Source organism: Littorina saxatilis, linkage group LG14 (genome assembly GCF_037325665.1).
Source record: "Littorina saxatilis isolate snail1 linkage group LG14, US_GU_Lsax_2.0, whole genome shotgun sequence".
Taxonomy (NCBI): domain Eukaryota; kingdom Metazoa; phylum Mollusca; class Gastropoda; order Littorinimorpha; family Littorinidae; genus Littorina; species Littorina saxatilis.
In genome coordinates, this window is record NC_090258.1 from 34473818 (window position 1) to 34500235 (window position 26418).

The window sequence follows — 26418 nt, forward strand, 5'->3', positions numbered from 1 at the left end:
AAGAATCTTCCCGTCCAGACCGTCAATTCCACGGGTTCCTGTTTGCTTGAGGTGCATGAGTGCATTACATACTTCTGTTACAGTAGTAACTGGAATGTTTAATTGCGACATTATATTTTTAGATTCACAAAAATCTGTCAGAATCTTCAAATCATTTAAATGAGCTTTATCTTCGGGAACGACTTTCTCAGCTATGTTAGAAAAAATGTTTATTCAGTTCCTCGAAGGATATGTCTTTAACGACAGAGCATTTGGATTTTGATTGTTTATTTGTTAACTCATTTATTGCCTTCCACATTGACTTAGAATTTTGTTTTGATGATGTAAGTTCCTGAAAATACTTTTTCTTTTTCCATCGCTTCATAGATGTAACTTTGTTTTTCTGATCTCTATACTCATTTTCCAGCCCTCTTTTTTTCAAAATATCGCAATAATCAGCTGCCTCTTGCAACACTTGATCAAACCATTTTGGTTTCAATGTATGCTTAACCCTCTGGGTTTTTAATGGAGCGTGTTTGTTATAAACCTTTAAACAAGTCGCGTAAGGCGAAAATACAACATTTAGTCAAGTAGCTGTCGAACTCACAGAATGAAACTGAACGCAATGCAATGTTTCAGCAAGACCGTAGCATCGTCAGTCCACCGCTCATGGCGAAGGCAGTGAAATTGACAAGAAGAGCGGGGTAGTAGTTGCGCTGAGAAGGATAGCACGCTTTTCTGTACCTCTCTTCGTTTTAACTTTCTGAGCGTGTTTTGAATCCAAACATATCATATCTATATGTTTTTGGAATCAGGAACCGACAAGGAATAAGATGAAAGTGTTTTTAAATTGATTGCGGAAAAAAAATGTTGATAATAATTTTTATATTTTTAATTTTCAGAGCTTGTTTTTAATCCAAATATAACATATGTATATGTTTTTGGAATCAGAAAATGATGGAGAATAAGATGAACGTAAATTTGGATCGTTTCATAATTTTTTATTTTTTTTTTAAATTTTTAGATTTTTAATGACCAAAGTCATTAATTAATTTTTGAGCCACCAAGCTGAAATGCAATACCGAAGTCCGGGCTTTGTCGAAGATTACTTGACCAAAATTTCAACCAATTTGGTTAAAAAATGAGAGCGTGACAGTGCCGCCTCAACTTTCACGAAAAGCCGGATATGACGTCATCAAAGACATTTATCGAAAAAATGAAAAAAAACGTCTGGGGATTTCATACCCAGGAACTCTCATGTCAAATTTCATAAAGATCGGTCCAGTAGTTTTCTCTGAATCGCTCTACACACACACACAGACACACATACACCATATGACCCTCGTCTCGATGCCAATATCCAAAAGCTTCATCCGGATCAGTCAAATTATAAACATTTTCAAGTGGGGAGTGCAACAAATCCTCAAGAAAATCTTCCTCAATAAATTTTGAAAACGAACAATATGTTATTGTTTTATGACCAGCGTGAGGGACTGTTACACCTTTACGGGACCAGGGCTCGTATTCTTGAAACAGCTGCAACTCATATACCGGCCTGTAAAACCACTTCCGCTCGATAAGTCCGCTAAGTGTTATTCATGAAACTCCGATAAAGACTTACCCGGGTGTCTCCGAGCTGTAAAGTTAGAGGACCCATCCCCCTCCTCTAAAACCGTCAATTTTGAATAAATCTTGTTCAAATATTGTTTGTAGATTTATGTCTCTCATGGACACACATTGGTGTCATTTAAGCACCAATGCATTGCGCACAAATACGAGATACCGCTCGCGAAAGATTTCAACCGATGCTCGATCATACCGGCTTGTGGTGAAAGCGTGCTAGCGTCTTCTTTAATGCATTACAGTGTCCGATTATGTTCAATTGATTCCGTGGTCGAACGGTTCTCTCGTTCGCCTGAAGCGTGATTGAGTCGAGTTCAAATCCTCAACTGCCCGTAATTTTTTTTTTTACTCTTTGACATTTGTTTATTTTTGTTTATTTTCTTCATGTGCAAAAGAGTACGTTATAATAGCAAAATTGATTTAATTTTTTTTTTTTTAGGCTGGAATGTTTTTTTTTTAAATCTTTGGTTAACATGATATTAGTTTATTGATAAAGTTTGTTAACTTAAACATGTAAACATTTGATTAAAAAAATTAAATAAATAACCATGAAGAAGGATGCTTCCCGCTTAAAAAAACAAAGGTGAGAGAGAAAAAACCCACCTAAAATGCGGTAGCAGCCACCTGCATGCAACAGAGATTTATTTTTTTTACAATTTTCAGATTTTTAATGACCAAAGTCATTAATTAATTTTTAAGCCACCAAGCTGAAATGCAATACCAAACCCCGACCTTCGTCGAAGATTGCTTTGCCAAAATTTCAATCAATTTAATTGAAAAATGAGGGTGTGACAGTGCCGCCTCAACTTTTACAAAAAGCCGGATATGACGTCATCGAAAAAATGAAAAAAACGTCCGGGGATATCATACCCAGGAACTCTCATGTCAAATTTCATAAAGATCAGCCCAGTAGTTTAGTCTGAATCGCTCAACACACACACACACATACACACAGACAGACAGGTTTACCAAGAGTTATAAAGGATTGACGAGATGTCTGCTAACTTATTAATGGCATGATTTATGTTTAGGTGTCCAATTCGCATGCCCTCTTTTGTGGGCCATGCACTGCGACAGTTCATCATACAATATGGTTAATCTGTGAGTAAGACAATTACTTAAATATATAAAAGAAGAAATGCACAAGAAAATTTGAAGAAAAATAAAAATAAAAAATTAATGACACCGTTTATATAATGGTATTTAAAAGAAACCGCAGCTAAAAACGAAGTACTTATAGGTAATTACGTCAGTAGGCAAGTCAAACCGGAGGTAGCAAAAAATATATTTCTCTTCGTTCAGGCACTCAGTCTATGATGAGGTGAAAGAGAAACTTGGAAAGTCCTTTTTAGTCCCAATCAGAAGAAAATTACATCTGTGTCATTATGGAAAATACTGTTTTCTGCTTCCTTCGGCTAGCAAGAAAAACATGTATTAAGCAATAGTCACAGTCCTTGAAAACGTCAGTCACACACTGTTCTTCAAAACGGTGCACAACTTGGACTGTCCTTCCAGCAGATGAATATGACACCTGTATCAAATTGAAAATACTGTTTCCTGCTTCCTGCTGTCACTCAATCAATAGTGATTCCTGCTTACGTAGCTAGCAAAGTGTACACTGAGTCAATGTTCTTCAAAACGTAACATTACGCCGTGGAGACACTATTAAAGTTCACGCGAACATCAACCATGAGTATAATCGCAGTTGATAAAACTGATGGAGGATAGGAGGCCGTGTCTGTGCAAGCACACATTCCGCTGTGGGTATAATGTCAATAATTTTTTGAACAGTCAGCATGTTGTTCTGGCACACACACACACACACACTCACTCACACTCACCAGAACAGTTTGTTCAAGCACCATCTACGTAATCACACAAGTGTAGAACGAGTTCCGTAACTATTAAAGTTGCTGGGACCGGAGAAAAACTGCTGAAGCGGGGCTGCCAGTGGCCTGCAAGCACGATAGGGCTCTCCTTGGTACTCATGGCGGTGTAACACATGAGGAGGAGGAAACATGTTTGTGAGAAGAACCGGGTTCGCTGCGTACCGTACTTCTTCCTTCCTTCCTTCCTTCCTTCCTTCCTTCCTTCCTTCCTTCCTTCTTTCTCTTTTAAAATATTAAACATTTCCATAACGACCACCTATCTAGAACGACCACATAAGATCCGTTCCTTGGTTGATAGTATATGGACAGGTTCGATTGTATATCAGGGGTCATGGTAGCTCAGTTGGTATTGACCACTGGGGTCACGTGTTTCAATCCAGGCCGGGACACACACGGGTTAACTTTATGTGCAGACTCAGAAACGGTATCCATGTCCCACCCACGTGTCACCACAATGGCACGTTAAAGACCTCGGTCATTCTGCCATAAGTGTAGGTGGCTGTTACACCTATAAACACTCACACACCTGGGTAGTGTGAATCTTGTTGCTGCTAGCTTTCCACTTGGAGTAAGCGACCCGAATTTCGCAGGAATGGGATAATAATTTTCTCATTTCATTTTTTTCATTTTCATTACTTTATTGTCCCATCGCTGGAAAATTCGGGTCGCTTCCTCCCAGTGGAAGCTAGTAATAATAATAATAGTAATAAAGATATACAAGCAGAAAATGTAAATGTAAATATATCTTCAAATATCTTACCTTGATAATAGTATTCAGGAAAGCGATGCCTGGAGAACCATTTCATCTCCTTGTTGGTGCCCACAATTTGCGGATGCTTGATCATGCGAGCGTACAGGTCTGACGTCCCACACTTGCTGAACCCGATTTCGAAGAAGTACGGTACGCAGCGAACATTGCTTTTTTCGTCGTAAAAACACGGGTTCTTGCTTTTGTGTATGTACTTGAAGGGGCCCTGAAAAACATGAGGAAATAATGTGAGCAAAGAGAGAAAGGAAGAAAGAAAGATGGAAAGGAAGGAAGGAAGGAAGGAAGGAAAGGAAGGAAGGAAGGAAGGAAGGCAGGAAGGAAGGAAGGAAGGAAGGCAGGAAGGAAGGAAGGAAGGAAGGAAGGAAGAAGGGAGAAAGAAGGAAGGAAGCAAGGAATGAAGGAAGAAGGGAGAAAGAAGGAAGGAAGGAAGGAAGGAAGGAAGAAGGGAGAAAGAAGGGAGAAAGAAGGAAGAAGGGAGAAAGAAGGGAGAAAGAAGGAAGAAGGGAGAAAGAAGGAAGGAAGGAAGATGGAAGGAAGGAAGAAAGAAAGAAGGAAAGAAAGGAAGGAAGGAAGGAAGAAGGGAGAAAGAAGGAAGGAAGGAAGGAAGAAGGGAGAAAGAAGGAAGGAAGGAAGAAAGGAAGGAAGGACGGAAGGAAGGACGGAAGGAAGGACGGAAGGAAGAAGGAAGGAAGGAAGGAAAGAAGGAAGAAGGGAGAAAGAAGGAAGGAAGGAAGAAAGGAAGGAAGAAGGGAGAAAGAAGGAAGGAAGGAAGAAGAGAGAAAGAAGGAAGGAAGGAAGGAAGGAAGGAAGAAGGGAGAAAGAAAGAAGGAAGGAAGGAAGGAAGGAAGGAAGGAAGGAAGGAAGGAAGGAAGGAAGGAAGGAAGGAAGAAGTACGGTACGCAGCGAACCCGGTTCTTCTCGTGTTAAAAACACGGGGTTTTTGCTTTCCTAAATGTACTTGTAAGGACCCTGAAATGCATGAGAAATATAATGTAAGCAAAGGTGGAAGGAAGCAAGCAAGCAAGGAAGACCTAAGGTACGCAGCGAACTCGGTTCTTCAAGTCGTAAAAACACGCGTTCTTGCTTTCCTTATGAACCTTATGAAATACACAAAGAATATATAAGTTATAACGTAAGGCAAGGAAGTAAGAATCGGGGAAAAAAGAAAGAAAGACAATGGCCTCTCGTCTTTCGAACGGACCCTAAAGTGATATATAAAAGTAAATAGAATAAGAACGATTTTGATTATTATGAACTTGTTTACTTCCGACTACATGTATTAAGAAAAGAGGAATAGTAAGCTACATGTATTTGCATGTCACATCAATGAATGTCCGTTTTTGTCGTTAGATGTTACAAATAAGCTTACAACAAAAAACATGCTGATAATCATCGGTCCACGCTATCGCTCATGTCTCTCTGACAGGATGCATAATTACTACGCGGAGTATATGGAAAGAAGCGGAGCTAAAAGCCGATATCTATCAAAACAAGAATACATAGTTATCTCACATATGTGTTTCGCAAATGTTTCTGACAAAAGACGAAAGTGATTGCAGAATGACCGACTTCGACAGTGATATCCATTCTGTTCTTCACAGTTATGATAAAGACATCGTTCTAAGGTCAAATCAAGTCGAAATTTGGAGACTGCTGTGGGAAGGAGACCGTGATATTGTTGCATCACATCCAACTGGTACGGAAAAAGTATCGTCCGCTCCGTAGCCACTTTGTTATGATCACGTGACAAAGTTGGTTATCACGTGACACTGTTGCCGTATTTAGAGTTGTTTGCACAGTAAATACATCCGCGAAAGATGGCTCGCTTGAAACTGTCTTACATAACAATTCCTTTGTAATTTAAAAAGTACACAACACCATTAAAAAATCATTATCGACGACCGCGAATCTGCTTATATCAATAACACATTACGAAAAGCTCTAAATATGTCAAACAAAAATCGATTTCTTCTCCAGAGACAGAAAACGAAGGCATCCTGTCAGGGATAAATGAGACCCGAAGGGAAGGAACTCATTTTACCTGAGTTCAGGATGACAAAAACCCATGTGTTCAATGTGTACTCACAATATAGGGGTATTTTCCCCACTTGGCCACCCCAGGAGGGACAGAGGGTTGGCAGGGTGGGAAGAGAGGCTCGCTCCCCACAAACTTCTCGCTCAATGCGCTGCACGGACTCCGCCAGTAAGCCGCCTTCAACATAGGGGAGTCGCTGTAGGGTCCACTATGACTGTTGACGCCTGCCGTGTTGACCGAGACTTGCGGGAAAGGTCGAGCAACCTGCCCTGGGGCCGAGTCCTCCGTGCTTTGGGTTGCTTCTTGCTCAGATTCACCCAGATCTTTGAGAAGAGTTTCTTTAACAGGTACCACTTCCGCATTTAACCGCTGGTGTTGGACCAGATCGGCTTCGTATCTGCGGGGTAGATTTCCACCCTGACCAGCCGGTAAGCCTCGCTCAGGTAAAATGGCGGAAGAGTCTCCGACGGCAGGGAATATTGGTTTGGGTTTCAGCTCGCCGAGAACGTCTTTAAGCTTGAGAGCAATGTCGGGCTTCAAGTGAAGAGCGTTCCAAGGCTGGGGAGAGTCCTGAGAGATGCCTGTAGATTCTTCACCGTCTGAAGGTGCCTCGCCTTCCCAGCTCACGTCGTGTTCAGGGCTGTCTGGATCGTACGTGTCCACGTAAGAGTTTTCTTTTAATTTCTTGTTCACGGAGTCGTCCAGTGTGTCAATGTTTTCCGCTGTGTCTTCAGAGTCTTTCTGTCCGAAGTTGACCACTTCTTGTTTCGAATTGTGATTGTCCGTGTGAAAGTTCATTTCTGTTAGGTCTTTCCGCTCTGAGGAAATGTGATTCGTTACTAGCAGCAAAACCACGACCACAACACAACACCCCGCTATTTTGCAAAAGTTCACACCAGGCATTTTCCGCGTGACTGACGTTAACATTGCCATGGTGACTGTGCAAATAATCAATGCGTGACGTCACGTAGCAGCGTCTGTGAATTGTAGGCTTTATTCTGGATGCTGAAATATATCAAGAAACACATTGGGTCAGGGGCGGATCTGGGTTTTGAAAGGGGGGGGGGTGCAAAGTTCTCTTTTTTTGTTTTTTGTATCTTATCAGCGAAGGCGCGAAGCGCCGAACCGATGGCGCGAAGCGCCGAGCATGCTAGGGGGGTGCATGCCCCCCCGGAATTTTTGTTTAAAAAGGAAGCAAAATTGTGCAATCTGGTGCAATCTGAGCGTGTAAAGTGCTATTTTCAGGTGATACATTTTTCTTTTTTTTTTTCTTCTTTTTTTTTTTTTTTTTTTTTTTGGTCCTGCTGGGGGTGGTGCAATTGCACCCATTGCACCCCCCCAGATCCGCCCCTGTTGGGTTATTATCTTTACTTGTTCAAAGAGATACAAGAGACAACGGGACGCTAGTGCTCTTACTATAGACATCACCAGTAAACTAGAGTTTGGTGGTACCAGTCTCTGGCACCTGAGTGACTAAGAAGTTAATAAAATGGATATATTTCAGAAGAATTCGTATATGCAGTATCATCAACATTGGTCCCGATGTAATACTGGACTCGCCGAACACACACACACACACACACACACACACACACACACACACACACACACACACATACACACACACACACACACATACATACACACACGCACACACACACGCATACACACACACACGCACATACACACATGCGTATGCGCGCGCGCGCGCTCGCGCGTCGATAGAAAGACAAGCAGACACACTCGTATTCACGCGCGTTCAGATAACCACACAACCAACATACACAGACACACGATAAAAAAGATGGTCAGATGAGCGTCAGGGATGCGATTGCGATGTTATCAAAAGCGTGTACGTTCAATTGTAAAAACATATGATCGACACATAAATGTTCTTTGTACTTTTTACCGAAACATAACATTTGACACAGCTCTCGACTATCACTTTTCTCGTGGAACAACAGCTGTGTCCATGTGTATGTGTGTAAAATGTCATATTTTAGTATTACATGTAAAAACTATTTAGAACAAACAAATGCAAATGACGCATTATACATCTCTCTTTATGTGGCATTCTCAAGGCAAACGAATGTCTTGCATAGCTAAGGTTGCACATCTCACAAAATGGCGTCAGCTGAAACGAAGATGTTGATATGAGAAAACAAGAAAGCATACCTTCATTGCGGCAAGGCAACCACCATCCTGACTATCGTTTCAAAACTATTGTTCTTATCCTCCTCTGTCTTCAACAGCTTAAAGACGAACAATGCACAGCTTTCTGCACCAATGACTTTGAGAGCTGCCAGACGAAGGATACACGTTGTTAATACATCAACACAAAACTGAAAATCACTTCGTGTATCCTAAAAGCAACTGCCACTCAGAATGCGCCTGGACGGACAGAGAGAAAAGAAAAAGACAACAATCTCGCCGTGTTGGCAAACCAGCCCTGAGGCAGATATTAACATCTCGATCGCATCTCAGACTGGTCTGACCAACGTCTTGATCGTGTATCTGTGTGTGTTGGTTGTGTGACTGTTTAAATGCAATGGCGTTCCTGTGTGTGTGTGTGTGTGTGTATGTGTGTGTGTGTGTGTGTGTGTGGTATGTTTGTGTGTGTGTGTGTGTGTGCACGGTGTGTAGTGTGTGCCACGGTGTGTGTGCCAGTGTGCGTGTGTGTGTGTGTGATTATGCGTGCGTGCATGTGTGTGTGTGTGTACGTGGTTTTTTTTTGTATGTGTGTCTGCGTGTGTGTGTATGCGTGTGTATGCGTGTGTGTGTGTGTGTGTGTGTGTGTGTGTGCGTGCGCACGCGGCTTACTGAAAAACCGGTGTATGCGTCACTGAGATAAGCGCTGATCATGTTTGAACCGTCATTTATCCTACATACGTGAGAGAGACACCCGTGAGATAATAATCGTTCAAATCACACGTGTGTATATCATGTAAATGAGGTCATGTCAAGCAAGTCTGGCAGGGACCTGTTTTTCCACTGCTTATGATGCCAAGTCACCGAGACAAACGTAATTATAGAAGAACAAAAATTGCGCTCGCTAATTACCCTCGATGAATCTTTAGAACTAACACGTCACGCCAAACTTTCAGAGTGACGTTTCTTTGCTTTGACGTAATAGATTGCACGAGGCTTTTGAAGAGATCGAGGTTCCAAAACAAGCGTCTTCAATTTAGCTGCCTCGAATGCAGGACATTTTCAGTAAAATACACGTAAGTACAGTATGTAGGATAAACAGAATACTACATGGCTTGCTGTGTCGTACCAGATTTACACTCGTTGCTTTTTCAAATAGTGAACAGCTCGCTTTCGCCCGCAGTTCAATATTTAAAAAAACAACTCGTGTAAATCTGGTACGACACAGCAAGCCATGTAGTATTCTCTATGTCACCCATATAATTTTTAAAGCCACCAACCTAGTGTCCGTTTGGTCAATGATCCGTTCACCTTCCACCCTATGAAATACTTCCCAAAGCACCCACCAAACCATGCACACTGTTTTCTATATTCACGCAAACGCGATGCGACCACTTACGTATAACTTCCCCATTGCGCTGGTCACGCGGGTGAGGAAATCTTTATACTACAGATCGACCATCGCAGCTTGAGGCGAGCTTCGGTCCAGAGAAGGGGTGTCATTTGCATAGATCGCGTTCTGCCCCTGGCGACAGGCAAGTTCAAACTGTCTTGCCGACGCGTCTTTGAGACCTAGATGTGGCTGTGAGAGAGAAGGGAGGAGGGAATTTCCATGCTTCACACATTCATGCCCTGCTCCTCTTTCGCCCCGGGCAAATAGGCAGGTTGAAATTCTATCGCCGAAGTGGTTTTGGACGTGTGACGTGTAGTTGAGAGGGAAGGGGGTGGTGTGAGCTAGCATGCGGTCTTACATACCTGTGTCTATATAGCTGCTATTGCCATTGACAATTAATAGACAGTTTGAATTGACTCGCCAATGCGAAAGCACCGCGTTCGGACAACCAAAGTCGGGTGACGAAGCGTTGGTCCGACTGGCTCATGTCCGAACGCGGTGCTTAGGGAGGTCAGCACCGTCATTGGGCAACTCACCGTGTGAAGAGGCACAGTGGGCCGACTGACATCTTGTTCATCAAACCTGGGGCAGGTTTCATAGGCAACACAGTCAGTCAACTGTAGTTGAACGAGTGAAATGCAGTAATCCGACAAAATCGGGTTTCATAAGAAAGATTTCAATCGGGCGACTGTGCCTCTTCGCACGGGGAGTTAATTAGTTGCCCAAATACAGCACGCCCTCCCAAAGCCCCGGGGCGTTCGGACAAACGCAGTCAGGTGACAAGATGTGACCACCGCGAGGCAATACAAGAAATTCAGTTGATCCCAGGATCAACACGAGCCGAAACATTGACAATATCAAAGAAACAGGGAGTTCTACACCTGTTGGTACAGGTAAACAAAATAATAGTGTTGATGTGTCCTGTTAAATTGTCTTTTCGGCGTTTGTACATAAATGGGAAATAACAACTATCGCAATATCAAGGAAGAAGATTGTTGTGAAAGTAATGCAATAATGAATAAGAGCTCAATAATGAATAAGACCTATTGGCTTAACAGAAAGGATGAAGGCTACTCTACCTTTATGGAAGTGATGCAATAATACTGGTATTGGTGACAGAAATATGTTTTCCACCAAGAAACCGATCGATCAACCAAGGAACCAAAAGACAGAGCGAGCGATAGACGTTGCAACAGGTAGGAATGGTATTGTTTTTGGTCTGAATGAGCGTGATACAGTGGCATGTCACAGTGAAGAAGGGAAAGTAGTAAAAGTAGTTATAAATAGAAATGAATGAAATCAAAGTGTATGATGCAAATAACTTTATTTAAAATTATCACTGAGTCACAAAATAATAAAGCAAGAAAGAATACAGTGTTAGTGAAACTGTTGTAAATGGCAAAATGCTGTTGCCATGAATACACATTTGAATGCTAGTAATGTAGCACCAATATATGACATTGCCTGTTGTAAATGGCAAAATGGTTTATGATAGAGATTTACAGTTTCACTCCAACAAAAAATGTAAGCTTACTTCGTAGCTTTCGGTAGCTGTTGCCATAAATACCCAAAGACACTGGCATACAAATAATATAGCATCAATATAGGACATTGTATTGATATTACCTACAATGATATCTGTCGTCAAGGTTAACAAATGCTGACTAGATGTAACAAAATAGATACAATATTATAATACTAAAGTGAGTGCTTAGTCATGCAGAGTGGCGTTTGCATAGAATTGAAGTCTATTCGTCACGAGGGTGAACAGCATGATAACTTTCCTGTATAATACTTCTTCAAAAGGAACACTTTATTATATTTAAATATCTGGGAAATTGTGGTTAAAAGACTTCGTTACTTCTTGATTGTTATTTACTATTATATTGAAGTGAATAGCAAAACGCTGTATTTGAAAACAGCATGGGATTTATATATATATTGGTATCAGGTAATGCCCTAGTTTTTACAAATTGTAGCAAAGTCGATTAACTTTACTATGTACGATGTTTGCTTGCAAATTACAACACAAACGCGAAAAACTTAACTATTTGTAGAGTTCTAAGGCATTGCAGACAAAGCAACTGCAAGAAAGTCAGGTTTTAGCAGTGTGAAAATCCGCTGAAAACGGTCTTATATCCCTTCCGTTAACATGGCTTCGTCCGGCCATACATGTAGGCTCTTATGACACTGACCCTGAGCTGACCCTGAGGCACTGAAAAGGTTTTCACGAAAAAAGTCTCTCGAAGAACGAAATGGGTTCGGTGCATTTGTCAGTCTGTCACATGTTGAAGGGCCCCATACGTACTGTCGTGTTTTTCCCAAACCTAGTGCACTACCGTTCTCCCGAGATAAGTTACTTCTGTTTTGTTCCGGTTTTTCTCTCCAATTGACACCATGTATGAGAGATGAAACAGAAAAGCCTGTTGTCAAAATGCAAAAATTTGGAGGTAAAAACGAAACAAAACAAAAGTAACTGTTCTCATGACAACGGCAAACAACGACACCGCCCCCAGCTAATTCAAGAAATAACCCCTCCTGCTAGGTACACGTGCACTCAAGTTAACCTCTGCTTTGACCTGTGTGCCAAGAGTGAGATGAGAGAGAGCAGAGACACACACAGACCAGATTAATAGGTGCTTGATTTTGGTATTTTGATTTTACATAACATTAAACCTTTCTTATTATTATTATTATGGTGAGCTTATATAGCGCGAACCACAATTAACTGTGCTCTCCGCGCTTTACATATTCATTTCTGCCGTGTGAAATGGAATTTGTTTACAGACAGACAGACAAACAAACATTTTTTACACACAATATATAACGCATTCACATCGACCAGCAAACCTCAAGCCTGTTAGGCGAGCATTCACCTTTCGCGGCCTTTATTCCAAGTCACACGGGTATTTGATGGACATTTTTATCTATGCCTATACAATTTTGCCAGGAAAGACCCTTTTGTCAATCGTGGGATCTTTAACGTGCACACCCCAATATAGTGTACACGAAGGGACCTCGGTTTTTCGTCTCATCCGAAAGACTAGCACTTGAACCCACCATCTAGGTTAGGGAAGGGGGGAGAAAATAGCGGCCTGACCCAGGGTCGAACACGCAACCTCTCGATTCCGAGCGCAAGTGCGTTACCACTCGGCCACACAGTCCCATGGGGTTCATGGTCATGGCAACAGCCTTAATAATATTATATCATGTATAATATTACATTTCAGCATATGTGAATTACATGTCATCATACCAAACTGTCATACATTTTTATTCCCACATCATTCTGATTGATCACAACCAAACCTACTATCAGTGGACACATCCAAATACAAGCGCCTGTTCTTGACAACTTGCGACTGATCTAAAAATAAAAACCAGTGCAATTTCCTCGGTCTGGCTTTGCCACGACACTCACGGTTTGGCCTGTAGGTAAAATGTACAATGTATTTTCTGATTTGTGCACAAAAGCTTTTTTCTTTTTTTTTAACATAACAATGTTTAATGTCATTGTTTGTTTAAAAGACCATGGTCACATTTGTAAAAGAAATGTTAAATTAGAAAATAAATAACATTTTGGTTCATGATTTTTCCTACACCTGTGCTGAAAAAAAGAAATAAAAATGTCGGTATATAAGTCACTCAAATACAGCAATGCATGAATGGCTCGGTTTGAGTTTGTTGCGGTTGACCCTGCACAAATCGACCTATGATGTTTTTGTTCAACAATTTTGCCGTCACCCCTCCCATAGGGTGACGTATTCCACAACTTCCTGTGTTCCTGTGTTGCTCAGTGATTTTGTTAGAATTCAAATTCTTGTGACACACTTCTTCTTGTTCATTTCCTGTGCCTGTGATTTGTTTGAGCACATTGTGAGGTATTTCACCACAGACTACAAACGGCGACTTCCTGTCACGTGTTCGCCCATGAACAAACATTTCTCCTCCTGCACGCTACTTACCCGTCGCCAAAGACGACCCGCTGGTGCGGCTCGTCAAAAACCTGCTACGGATTTCGTCGAATAACGGCAGTTTACTAGTACAATTGCAGTTCACCGACTGCGTTGCTGTCCGATGAAACCGGACCAAACTTTCTAGCAGGCAACTATGTCGGAGGTCGAATGGTCTCCCCTTGACCGCTATATTGTTTAAAGCCGTCTAAGAAATGCATCCCCGACAGGTTTAGAGCCATGTGAGGACTTGCAGCATGATTAGACAGTCAGAAGTGAAAGTATGCCACTTTTCCATTGGGAACTTTTGGGAACGTATGGAAACTTTTCCATTGACCAGATATGTGAGGGGGCGAATCAAGTACTGGCATGGTGTGTGTGTTAGGAAACGCTACCGTTGCTGAGCTTTGGTTCAGTTTTGTGTGTTGCATGTAGTTGACTTATTTTTACTTTGTGGGAAAGTACCGATATTATATTTTGTAAACACAATATTTATGCTTGGACGAGAATGCAGGTGAACTTTTTAGTCATGTCAAAACAAGTTGTTTACCATGCTGTTTTAGTCGTGAGTTCGTGGCGTTCGTTCGGATTAAGTGCGTCGGCACCTTTGATGCACGTCACTATTCTAGTTCATAGACGGTTCGTATATAATGTAGTTGTATCATGTTCGGTCTGGAATATTCTCGAGATTGAGTATTTACTATATATGCCAGCGCGATTTGAATGTTAAAAAAAGCTTCTATTTGAGTTCTGCTACGTTGTGCAGTTGTATGTATTGAATGCTGAATAAATCCTCGAACTCAATTTGACGAGTTGTTTTCTGCTGCTGCGAAGACGGGCGACGTAGAATAAAAGAACACAACTATACGACGTTTGAGAACTTGTGGCAATCTCAAGTGTCGTGTAACAGTGTGTGTGTATGAGTGTGTGCGTGCGTGTGTGTGTGTCACAACAGTGTATGTGTGTGTGTGTGTGTGTGTGTGTGTGTGTGTGTGTGTGTGTGTATGTGTGTGTGCGTGAGTGTGTGTGTTGTATTGAGTGCGAACGTGATTGCAGGCATGCGGCGCGCGTGTGTGTGCGAGTTGACTTTTCTTTTCCTTTGTATTATATTGACATACATGTACATTTCAATGTTCTATCATGCATTATGTATTCGTATGTCACACGCATTCCTTCTTTGCCACTACTAAAGCAAACGTGTGCAAGATGTAGAGGTTACATGCCGAGTCTCAGTGATTATAAAAAATAATGGTCGAAGTTAGCGGATCATGAAAAATGCGAGCTTTTTTATTCCCCCCTCTGCTTCTTTACCTCTGTAAACTTGTAGAGCTAGTTATTTTTCGATAAACACCCAGCAACCAAACAAATAACGACCCAGCAACAGCCTGAATCCTCGATAGCGCAATGGGTTGAGAAGCTGTTCTGCGTCGGTACTACTTTTGCGACTGAAAAGTTCCGAACGCTCTAATGTACGAAGTATACATCTCTGGAGCAAACAATACAAACATACCGCATTTAAATTAACAACTACAGGCTTGAACACATGAATCTCCATATAAAATCCATGAGTTTGGTTGTTTTCTGAATCTAGGTCTGCTGTGCACAAACGTTCATTACAAGCAAATTCCCAAGGCAAGTAACTCTCATACTTTGTCCAGCGACAAGAGTAGTTCCCCTTCAGTCAAATTTCTTTTCACTCAGTTTCTTCGACAACAGACTGCAATCCGACGGTCAGTTTTCAACAATATTTCATTTAATAAACAGATCACACGCAACCAAATGCACACATCTCATCAATTTAAACAACATAAAGCGGTTTCATACACTATTTTCCCCAGAAAACTGAACTTAATACAGTTTTTAACGTTGGAACACGGGTGCAAAAGTTCGTCTGCTAGTCCCATTTGACGAAAGAACATTATTATATTTAGTGGGGCTCGTATGTTGCAGACGCACTCATCAATCATTCACATCTTGCAACAAACATCATACTTTGTGATATTGTTCCTTATAATTATTTAAGGGATTTCAGATACAGAGCCACTTCAGAAATCGTTTTTGTTTTGTTTTTGATAGGGAATAAAAGGCTGCATTTACAGCAGACGAAGTTCGTACCAAAAGCGCTCAGCAGTAAATATTCCCAACTCAGCAAATGTAAAATTCAATGGTTTACCATGCACCAGAAGTTGTCTGCTGATAACACATGCATGAAATAAATACTCTTATGGGTATTTTTGTGTTCTGGTATTTAATTTGATCGTTTTTAGAATGTTATATATCCGCAGCATGAACATTCAAGATGGCGGCCTCCGCAACATTGCGTGTTTTGAAAACAACGTTTCTGAAGGTAAGTTTTCAAGAATACGCATCCATTCACCAATGTCACATCATTTTACTGTTTAATTCTCCCCGGGGGTCTGTTATTCATCGGGTGAAGCGCTGAAATGCAGAGACTTTGTTTAATCTTGCAATAACTCATTAGCCGGATTGTGATGCTGATAGATCTAGATCTATCTGTTGATTACAAGTAAGGAAATCATGATCGCCACGCTGGTGATTTTAAACAGATTAAACGAACTTTGAATAAAAGGCGAGGAGAAAGAGATTGTTCATGGTATGATAAATGATTAGTCCTGCCTACGTTAAGGACTTCCATAAGTCTCTAAACGGCTGAGGTGGGGAGGGGTAGAGTCAAAAACTGAGTGAGGGTAGGCCAGATAGTAGGATGACCAGCTGGAGATAAAAACACTCCACTCCCCTTGTCTTTACAGTGTTGTGATCAAACTTTCAAAGACGCTAGGTAACAGACAAAAGCATACAGTGTATGCTAATCAAATGAGATAAGTGGTTTTGAAAAATGAAGAGGTACCGCTCTTTGAGTTTTACAATTTTGATTTGTTGCTTGTTTCTCATCCTTTTGCTTATTCTAAGTTGACCGTGCATTGGTGTGAATTTTATTTTTACAGGATATATACAAGAGTTACACCACATGCCAGTTCCTGGGAACAAGCGTTCTGCATTTATTCCGGTGCCACAGAAGGGAGCTGATTTCACTAGTACTACTGTATCAAGGTTTGTTACCAAATACATCTGTGAATTTGATGGGTTTAACGAACGTACCCTCACTATGGTCAACATTCTGTTAGCGACTGTTTGAAGCGAATAAATGTAGCGGTCAGAAACTGAGAAAGATTCCAGAATCAGTTGGGTCACTGGAAACTGTGTTTGTTTGTTTTTTAACCTGAAACAGTAAGAATTATACGAATTCATGAAATACAATTTTCTTTCATTTTGGTCTGTTGTGTGAAGACTTGCTAACCCGGCTTTGACCGACTCTCTGAGATAGTAAACATTATTCAAAAACATTCAAATAAAAATTTCACTTTTCATCTTTTGTGTGAAGGGTACCCCAGGCTGATTTCCTGCACCATGGATGTAGAGGAGGCCAGACAGTCTGCTTCTCATTCCAGCTGTGTTGCGTTTTTTTCTGCTCGTGAAGTGTATCGCCACATTGCCAAAGCCATTGGCCAAGAGAAGTCACCCTGTCTGCCCATTTTGCATAGCCTTACAGGCTGTGACACTATGTCGTTCTTCAATAATCAGAAGGCTTGGGAAGTATGGCAAGCATTTGAAGACGTCACTCAAACTTTCTTCAGGTTGTCTGCTCCTCTTTGTAAGCTGAGTACCACTGACAGGGCAGCACAAGAGCTTTTTGGTGTACATTTGTAGGACAAAACCAGCAACGTACTGGGTGTAAACAGTGCTAGACGGTACCTCTTCAGTAAAATGAGCTGCCAAATTGACCATAATCCCCTTACAAGTGAGGTGCTGCTGCAGGACATGAGATTGAGAAGAGCCATCTACCTATTAGACTTCCAAACTCTGTGGGCTGGCAGTTCAAGGCTGGAAAGTGGGAGTCATTCTGGACGAGCTTTCAAGATGTATCCAGCGTGTGCCGAGAACTCATGAGGTGTGCCTGCAAGAAGAGCTGTACAACAAAACGCTGCAAATGCTGCTAAGAAGGACTGCAGAGCACAGCTCTCTGCAAATGTGCTTGCATGCCTGTGAAAACTGTCAGCATCTAAACTGTGCAAAAATATTATTGCACCCATTTTCATACCCCAACTCAAACATTTATTCCTGTGTCATTTTATTCAAACTGTCTATGCCATTAAAGGCTCGCATCTTCGCTATCTGGCACATTTTTGTTTTTTACATCTTCATTTACGCCGGCAAAATAAGGATACCCTTGACGTGACAAAGAGATGTGACAAAAACTTCGGGTACCTTTTAAAAGGCCGACAAGAATTCCTGAGGCACAACTGGGTCACTGTTGTATACGAAGAGAAAGTCAACTTGATTATCCATCCAGAACAGGTTGTTTTATTTCGCCATCTTAATAATAATAATAATAACGATTACTTATATAGCGCGTAAACCTCGTGGTGACGAGCCCAGAGCGCTTTACACTTACACAATCATAATACAAACAAGGAAAGAGAACTAAATCCGAATAAATTCAAACATGGTCACACACACCCACACACGCACGCACACACACACGCACACACACACACACACACACACACACGCGCGCGCGCACACACTCACACACAATCTTTCTTTCGTCATTGTCAATGTTCAGGTAACCCGCAATGTCATTCCATGTACGCATACGTTATTCTAGTACAACACACACAGGCACATACACATCCTCATGAACGCCACACTTTAGTATATAATACACGTGGCAGCGCCGATGACTCACCGATCATGGGATCTCCTTCAGAGGTCTAACTTAAACATGTGTGTTTTGAGGGCTGTTCTAAAGGCAGATGGTGACTGGGAATCCCTAATGCTCCGGGGGATTTTCTCCCAGACAAGAGGTCCCTGGTACTTGAAGGATCTCTCAAATCCATAGTTAGTTGATTTTCTGTTTCTTTTTGGTTTACTAAGTACATTGGTATCTGTTGCAGAGCGAAGAGAGGAGAGGTTTGAATATTTTGATAACATCTCAGAGAGATAAGCAGGTCCTGTACCATGAAAGAAAGAGAAACAAATGCATGCAATTTTGTATTGAATACGACTTCTTACAGGCAGCCAGTGAAGGGATCTCAAAACAGGTGTGATGTGGTGTCTTTTAGGGGTCTTTGTGATTAATCTAGCGGAGTTGTTCTGTACTTTCTGCAGTTTTTCAATGAGATAGTCAAATGAACCAGAAAGAAGGGCATTTCCGTAATCTAGCCTTGAAAGAACGAGAGAGCAAATGAGGGTTTTTGTAGCATCGGAAGAAAGGCAGTGGCGGATGGAGCTAATTTTTCTCAGTTCATAGTAGGCATTTCTACAGACAGTGGAGACTTGTTGTTTGAAGCAGAGAGTTTCGTCGAAGATGACACCGAGGTTTCGTACTTGAGAAGCCAACTGAATATCAGTTCCAGCTATAGAGATTTGGGCAGGAAGGGATGGTTCTTTTTTAAGAGAAGGGGGTACAACTAGCATGATCTCGGTCTTGTCGTCATTAAGTTTCAATTTATTTTCGGTCATCCACAATTTCAAGTCAGAGATGCAGTTCTTAGTTGTCTCGATTGTGTTGGGGAGGTCAGTAATAGGGCCAGATTTTTGTAACTGAGTGTCATCAGCAAAGCTTTCATAGGAAACAGAGTGGCGAGAGATGACATTAGATATTGGTTTCGTGTACATGATGAATAGCACCGGGCCAAGTACAGATCCTTGGGGGACACCGAAAGTCAACGGGGATGGAGCAGATTGGAAGCCGTCAATGGAGACTATCTGAGAGCGGTCTGTGAGGTAGGACTTGCATATTTCTAGTGTTGTGCCATTGTACCTACTGATGTATGTGTCGATCTCACGGATGAGATGTTTATGTGTCAAATTTGAGGGATACCCAAGTCAACTAAAATCCATGTATTTTAGCAATGACCAAGTGGGTTGCGTTGAAACTTTCAGGAATGTGTGTCTACACACGAGGCGTAGTTCAACCGTTTGAGTACACTTTCAAATCTTCACGAAATAATATTTTAAAAACTGCCACAGGTTTGTTGACTTACATCCCACATATTTTTGACTTCGCATGTATATATATGACAGATGGTTGTTTCAAGTACATGTACTGCCAAAGTTTCTTTTGAGTATAGACACTTGCCGGAATGTGCTAGTTGTGTAAACACATGAGAACAAACAACGTTTTCGAAATACAGCGATTATGAATTTTAGTCGACTTTTGAGTTGATACATTACATTTTTATCAGTTTTATTTTGGGGGTACCCTTATTTGGGCGGCGGTCAAATAACCCATGTAAAGGCCACCTTTTATCTTAAAAGTGTTCCAGTTAGCCAAGTTGAGTGCCCTCAATAGCATACATTGAATATAACAGCACAGGAATGAATGTTTTCGTTTTGGTATGAAAATTGGTGCAATATATTTATTTTTGCACAGTTTAGGTAATCCACAAATTCTTCAACCCTGCCACCCACACCGTCCAATCATTCTCTGCACCAACAATTTTGTTTAAAAATGTTTTTGTGTTAGTTTCTATTGCAAGAGAATGTCTTGTAGCATCAAAAATGCCTAAATACCCTTTTATTGGCGGCCATTTTGAAAATTGAAAAAAAAACTACTGATTTCTTAATTTTTTCACGGTGGCTCTGTATCAGGTTTTGTTAAGCAAAAGCAAATGTCCATTTACGCCAAATTTGCTGTTAATCACATGAAGTGAAATATGCCTAACATACCCAACCGTTTACACTGGCGGCCATTTTGAAAAATTGTTTAAAAACTACCAATTTTATTTAATTTTTTGCGATGGCTCTGTATCAGGTTTTGTTAAGCACATAAAACTCTTCATATTTGCTAAATTTGGTGTTTGTTGCATGATTTGAATGATTTTGCAACATAGGAGCCCCACTATATCCTAACCGATACCAAAACACACATTATTCCCCCCTGTCATAAAGTGATTTGCATGTGAAATAAATGAAATTGCTTTCATATGTACGTGTTCTGCCCTATTGCACTGTCTCTACCCTTTTCACACCAAACGCTTCAACAACAGAATTTGGGAGGAGCACAGGCTCATTATTTCCTCAACCAAAACAACATACTTCTTCACTTCAAATACATCAATACGAATCAACTTTTCGACACACAGTTCACACAATCTTTTAGCTTTCACTCAATGCATGTAAATACATATTATAAAGATACTTTCTCAAATATAGACTAACGCACAAAAGAAGGTACTGACAGACACTCACGAGTTCGAATCACGGCTCACTGCATGTCGCCAGTTTCACTTCCTTGTGTCGCTGAATCCTCGTAGAATAATGAATTCCCAAAAACTCTCACTGTAGATGCCAACACACACACCTTTCACGTTTCTCCCCGAGAAACCCTTCCGCCATTAGCGAAAACAACCGTCGTCAGCTACGACCGGTAACGACGAAGACTCCTTCGTCTAGTCATCCTGCGCCGATGTGGTCCCTTGCTCGCCACCATCGTCCCGCGCTCTTCCGTGTAAGGTCCCTCCCTCGTACACGCCATGGAAAACCCTCATGGAAACTCCTAAAGAATTTAACCAAGTCTTAATACAACATTCTCTAAAACCATCTCTTCTTCCAAACGTTCATGTACCAACTCATACATTCTCGTTCATTCTACGTTCACATTCCGTCCACATTCAATATCCAAACTAATACTTAATCTATGAATAACACTACCATACAAAGCATCACCGTCTTAAACATAACATAAATGCGTAACATTTATGTTCAAGAAATTCCCCATGAAAACCCGTGATACACTTACATCAAGAATTCTCTCAAAGCTTCACACTAAGATTTGGTGCACTTTGTATACACTAACCTTTACACTCCAGCTATGTATTCCAACGTCAATAATATACAACATAGTAAATCATTTACCTTAAGAGACCCGTCTCTTGAAAGAGTACTTGTTCCCAGAACAAGACCGACACGCGCCGACAACCTTCCCGGTTGAAAATCTCAAACGCTGTGACGTTATTAACCCCAGACCAGCTACATGTCTCAAAACACAGCTCATCTCAAGCTAAAGCCAGTTTTGCGTGGAACGCACAAACACGAGAATAACGCTCTCCAGTCTCTACGCCTCTCTCTAAAACATTTAGGGAGGTTAAAATCACGACGTTGTTCACATCACAAATTATGCTACTCACATCTTTGTGACACCCCCTCTGCTTCTTTCTCTCTGTAAACTTGTAGGGCTAGGTATTTTTCGGTAACTTACCCAACAACCAAAATCACTTACCCAACAACGGGCCTGAATCCTCGATAGCTCATGGGTAGAGACTGTACACATTGTGGATCTACTTTTTCAATCAATCAATCAATCAATGAGTCTTATATCGCGCATATTCCGTGGGTACAGTTCTAGGCGCTCTGCAGTGATGCCGTGTGAGATGAAATTTTATACGGCCAGTAGATTGCAGCCATTTCGGCGCATATTTACCTTTCACGGCCTATTATTCCAAGTAGACAATTATTAACTGTGCCTAAGCAATTTTGCCAGGAAAGACCCTTTTGTCAATCGTGGGATCTTTAACGTGCACACCCAATGTAGTGTACACGGGGGGAGGTTCGGACTTGACTCCGTGAAATAAATTTCCGCCGAACCTGGGATCGAACTCACGCTGACAGCGGCCAACTGAATACAAATCCAGCGCGCTACCAACTGAGCTATATCCCCGCCCAAAAGTTCAGAACACTCTAATGTACAAAATATACATTTCTGGAGCAAACAATACAACCATACCGCATTTAAACCAGCAACTACAGGCTTGAACACATGAATCTCAATATAAAATCCATGAGTTTGGTTGTTTTCTGAATTCAGATCTGCCGTGCACAATCGTTTATCGCTAGCAAGATTCCAAGGAAAAGTAACTCTCATACTTTGTCTAGCGACACGAGTAGTTCCCCTTCCAGATTTCGGCTGCATCGACAAGACTGCAATCCGACGGTCAGTTTTCAACAATATTTCATTTTATAAACAGATCATACGCAATCAATTGCAAACATTTAATCAACTTAATTAAAGAACATGCAGCGGTTTCATACACTATTTTGCCCCAGAAAACTGAACTTCATACAGTTTTTAACGTTGGAACACGGGTGTAAAACTTCGTCTGCTAGTCACATTCGAGGCCGGAAAGAACATTTCCTGAGCGATACCAAAACATGAACAGAACACACACTATCTGCCTTTACCGCCACAACAGAATGACAACATAACTGTGTACTTGATTTTAGTTCAAAACATGGAAACTGACAAGAAGTGTTAACAAAATTGAATGATTTGCACGGAACTATACAACCGCGCATTATAATCGAGGTAGACTGGTTGGGTGAATATGATTCGATCAAACTTTCGCACAAAAACTCCTCTTTTCTTTGAATAACTGAAGAAAGGAGGAATAAAGAGGTTACATACCTCGTCTCAGTGATTATCAAAAATAATGGTCTCAGTTCGCGGTCATGAAAAAGCTCGCTGAAGCTCGCATTTTTCATGATCCGCAAACTTCGACCATTATTTTTGATAATCACTGAGACTCGGCATGTAACCTCTACATATCTGCCTTTGCCGCCACAGTAGAATAACAGCATATCTGTGTACTTGATTTTAGTCCAAAATAGGAAAACTGACAAGAAGTGTTAACAGAATGGAATGATTTGCACGGAACTATACAACCGCGCATTAATCGATCGCCTGCGCAGGTTGACTGGTTGAGTGAATAGGATTCGATCAAACTTTCGCAAAAAAACTCGTCTTTTCTTTGAATAACTGAAGAAAGGAGGAATAAAGAGGTTACACACCTCGTCTCAGTGATTATAGAAAATAATGGTCTCAGTTCGCGGTCATGAAAAAGCTTGCTAAAGCTCGCATTTTTCATGATCCGCTAACTTCGACCATTAATTTTAATAATCACTGAGACTCGGCATGTAACCTCTACGTATAAGCAATGTTGTAATTAGTAATACTGTATGATTGCGATTGACAATTGTCCTTTTATTGTCTTTATTTTTACATTTAGTCAAGTTTTGACTAAATGTTTTAACGTAGAGGGGGAATCGAGACGAGGGTCGTGGTGTATGTGTGTCTGTCTGTCTGTGCGTATGTGTGTGTAGAGCGATTCAGACCAAACTACTGGACCGATCTTTATGAAATTTGACATGAGAGTTCCTGGGAATGATATCCCCGGACGTTTTTTTTTCTTTTTTTCGATAAATACCTTTGATGACGTCATATCCGGCTTTTTGTAATTGATTGAAATTTTGGCTAAGCAATCTTCGACGAAGGCCGGACTTCGGTATTGCATTTCAGCTTGGTGGCTTAAAAATTAATTAATGACTTTGGTCATTAAAAATCTGAAAATTGTAAAAAAAATAATTTGTTTTTAAAACGATCCAAATTTACGTTCATCTTATTCTTCATCATTTTCTGATTCCAAAAACATATAAATATGTTATATTCGGATTAAAAACAAGCTCTGAAAATTAAAAATATAAAAATTATTATTAAAATAAAATTTCCGAAATCGATTTAAAAACAATTTCATCTTATTCCTTGTGGGTTCCTGATTCCAAAAACATATAGATGTGATATGTTTGGATTAAAAACACGCTCAGAAAGTTAACAAGTCGCGTAAGGCGAAAATACAATATTTAGTCAAGTAGCTGCCATTTTTCAGCAAGACCGTATACTCGTAGCATCGTCAGTCCACCGCTCATGGCAAAGGCAGTGAAATTGACAAGAAGAGCGGGGTAGTAGTTGCGCTAAGAAGGATAGCACGCTTTTCTGTACCTCTCTTTGTTTGAACTTTCTGAGCGTGTTTTTAATCCAAACATATCATATCTATATGTTTTTGGAATCAGGAACCGACAAGGAATAAGATGAAAGTGTTTTTAAATTGATTTGGACAATTTAATTTTGATAATAATTTTTATATATTTAATTTTCAGAGCTTGTTTTTAATCCGAATATAACATATTTATATGTTTTTGGAATCAGCAAATGATGGAGAATAAGATAAACGTAAATTTGGATCGTTTTATAAATTTTTATTTTTTTTTACAATTTTCTGATTTTTAATGACCAAAGTCATTAATTAATTTTGAAGCCACCAAGCTGAAATGCAATACCGAACCCCGGGCTTCGTCGAAGATTACTTGACCAAAATTTGAACCAATTTGGTTGAAAAATGAGGGCGTGACAGTGCCGCCTCAACTTTCACGAAAAGCCGGATATGACGTCATCAAAGACATTTATCAAAAAAATGAAAAAAACGTTCGGGGATTTCATACCCAGGAACTCTCATGTCAAATTTCATAAAGATCGGTCCAGTAGTTTAGTCTGAATCGCTCTACACACACACACACACACACACACAGACACACACACACACGCACACACACACGCACATACACCACGACCCTCGTTTCGATTCCCCCTCGATGTTAAAATATTTAGTCAAAACTTGACTAAATATAAAAAGAATAGAGATAAAGAAAAGCGTGCTATCCTTCTCAGCGCAACTACTATTTATTTATTTATTTATTTTTATTTACGAGGATTTATATCGCGCACGTATCTCACCACACAAGGCGACTCAAGGCGCATGTCACCTATGTTACCCCGCTCTTCTTGTCAATTTCACTGCCTGTGCATCGAGCGGTGGACTGACGATGCTACGAGTATACGCTCTTGCTGTAAAAATGCAGTGAGTTCAGTTTCATTCTGTTAGTTCGACAGCTTGACTAAATGTTGTAATTTCGCCTTACGCGACTTGTTATGTCTTAGTTTAGCAGGGACAGATTGTAAGACTAGGCGTGAGCCTAAAATCTCCATCCTTGAGTAATAAAGTTCGTTCGTTCGTTCGTTCGTTCGTTCGTCTCTCTCTCTCTCTCTCTCTCTCTCTCTCTCTCTCTCTCTCTCTCTCTCTCTCTCTCTCTCTCTCTCTCTCTCTCTCTCTCTCTCTCTCTCTCTCTCTCTGTGACTGTCTGTGTTTGCGAGGGTGTCTGTCTGTCTGTGTGACTTCATGACTGTCAAAGTACATGTCTGTCTGCCGTTCTGTACATTTATTTAAAGGCCAGCTAGTGTAAGTCATCATAAGTCATCCGCGAGCTTTAAGTATCGCCATGCACCAGGTTTGTACGGTATGTTTTGCTGTGTTTGGTTTTGTATTGTCCTTTTAGTCTTCCATGGTTGTAGTCGTGCATCTTCGTATTCTGTTACATTTACCTTTTTTCGTATCTCTCTTGGAATTAAAGGCACACACCTTTCCTGTGAAAACAGTTGAGATGATCATCTCCGGTCTGGCCCAGGCTCTAACATGGGATACGACCATCCCTCAATTTGGTAACCTTCCACAAATAAACAGCCTGGGTCATCTCTGTGCACAGTGGCAATTATTTCACGAGTCCAGCTAACAGTTTGTTTTTTTAGGAAATTATTTCATTAAGAAATATATACCACCGCAAGCAGTCAGGTCGCTGACGTTAGGTAGTGTGGTCAAGTGGAAGGATGGTCTTATCCGTTGTACAAGCCTGGCCACAGCTGATCGAGACGGTAAGCT

The 26418-nt window shown here is 40.9% G+C and overlaps 1 protein-coding gene across 1 annotated transcript in view; it reads right to left on the bottom strand.

Annotated features, from left to right (window-relative positions):
* LOC138947630 (uncharacterized) overlaps positions 1-26418 on the bottom strand; it is a 55533-nt gene that overhangs the window by 18775 nt on the left and 10340 nt on the right. The window contains exons 2-3 of the mRNA XM_070319139.1: positions 6347-7300; positions 4252-4465 (exon numbers count right to left, since the gene is read on the bottom strand). Of these exons, the coding sequence (XP_070175240.1) occupies positions 4252-4465; positions 6347-7228 (1096 nt within the window). The 5' untranslated portion in view covers positions 7229-7300. The remainder of the gene's footprint in view (positions 1-4251; positions 4466-6346; positions 7301-26418) is intronic.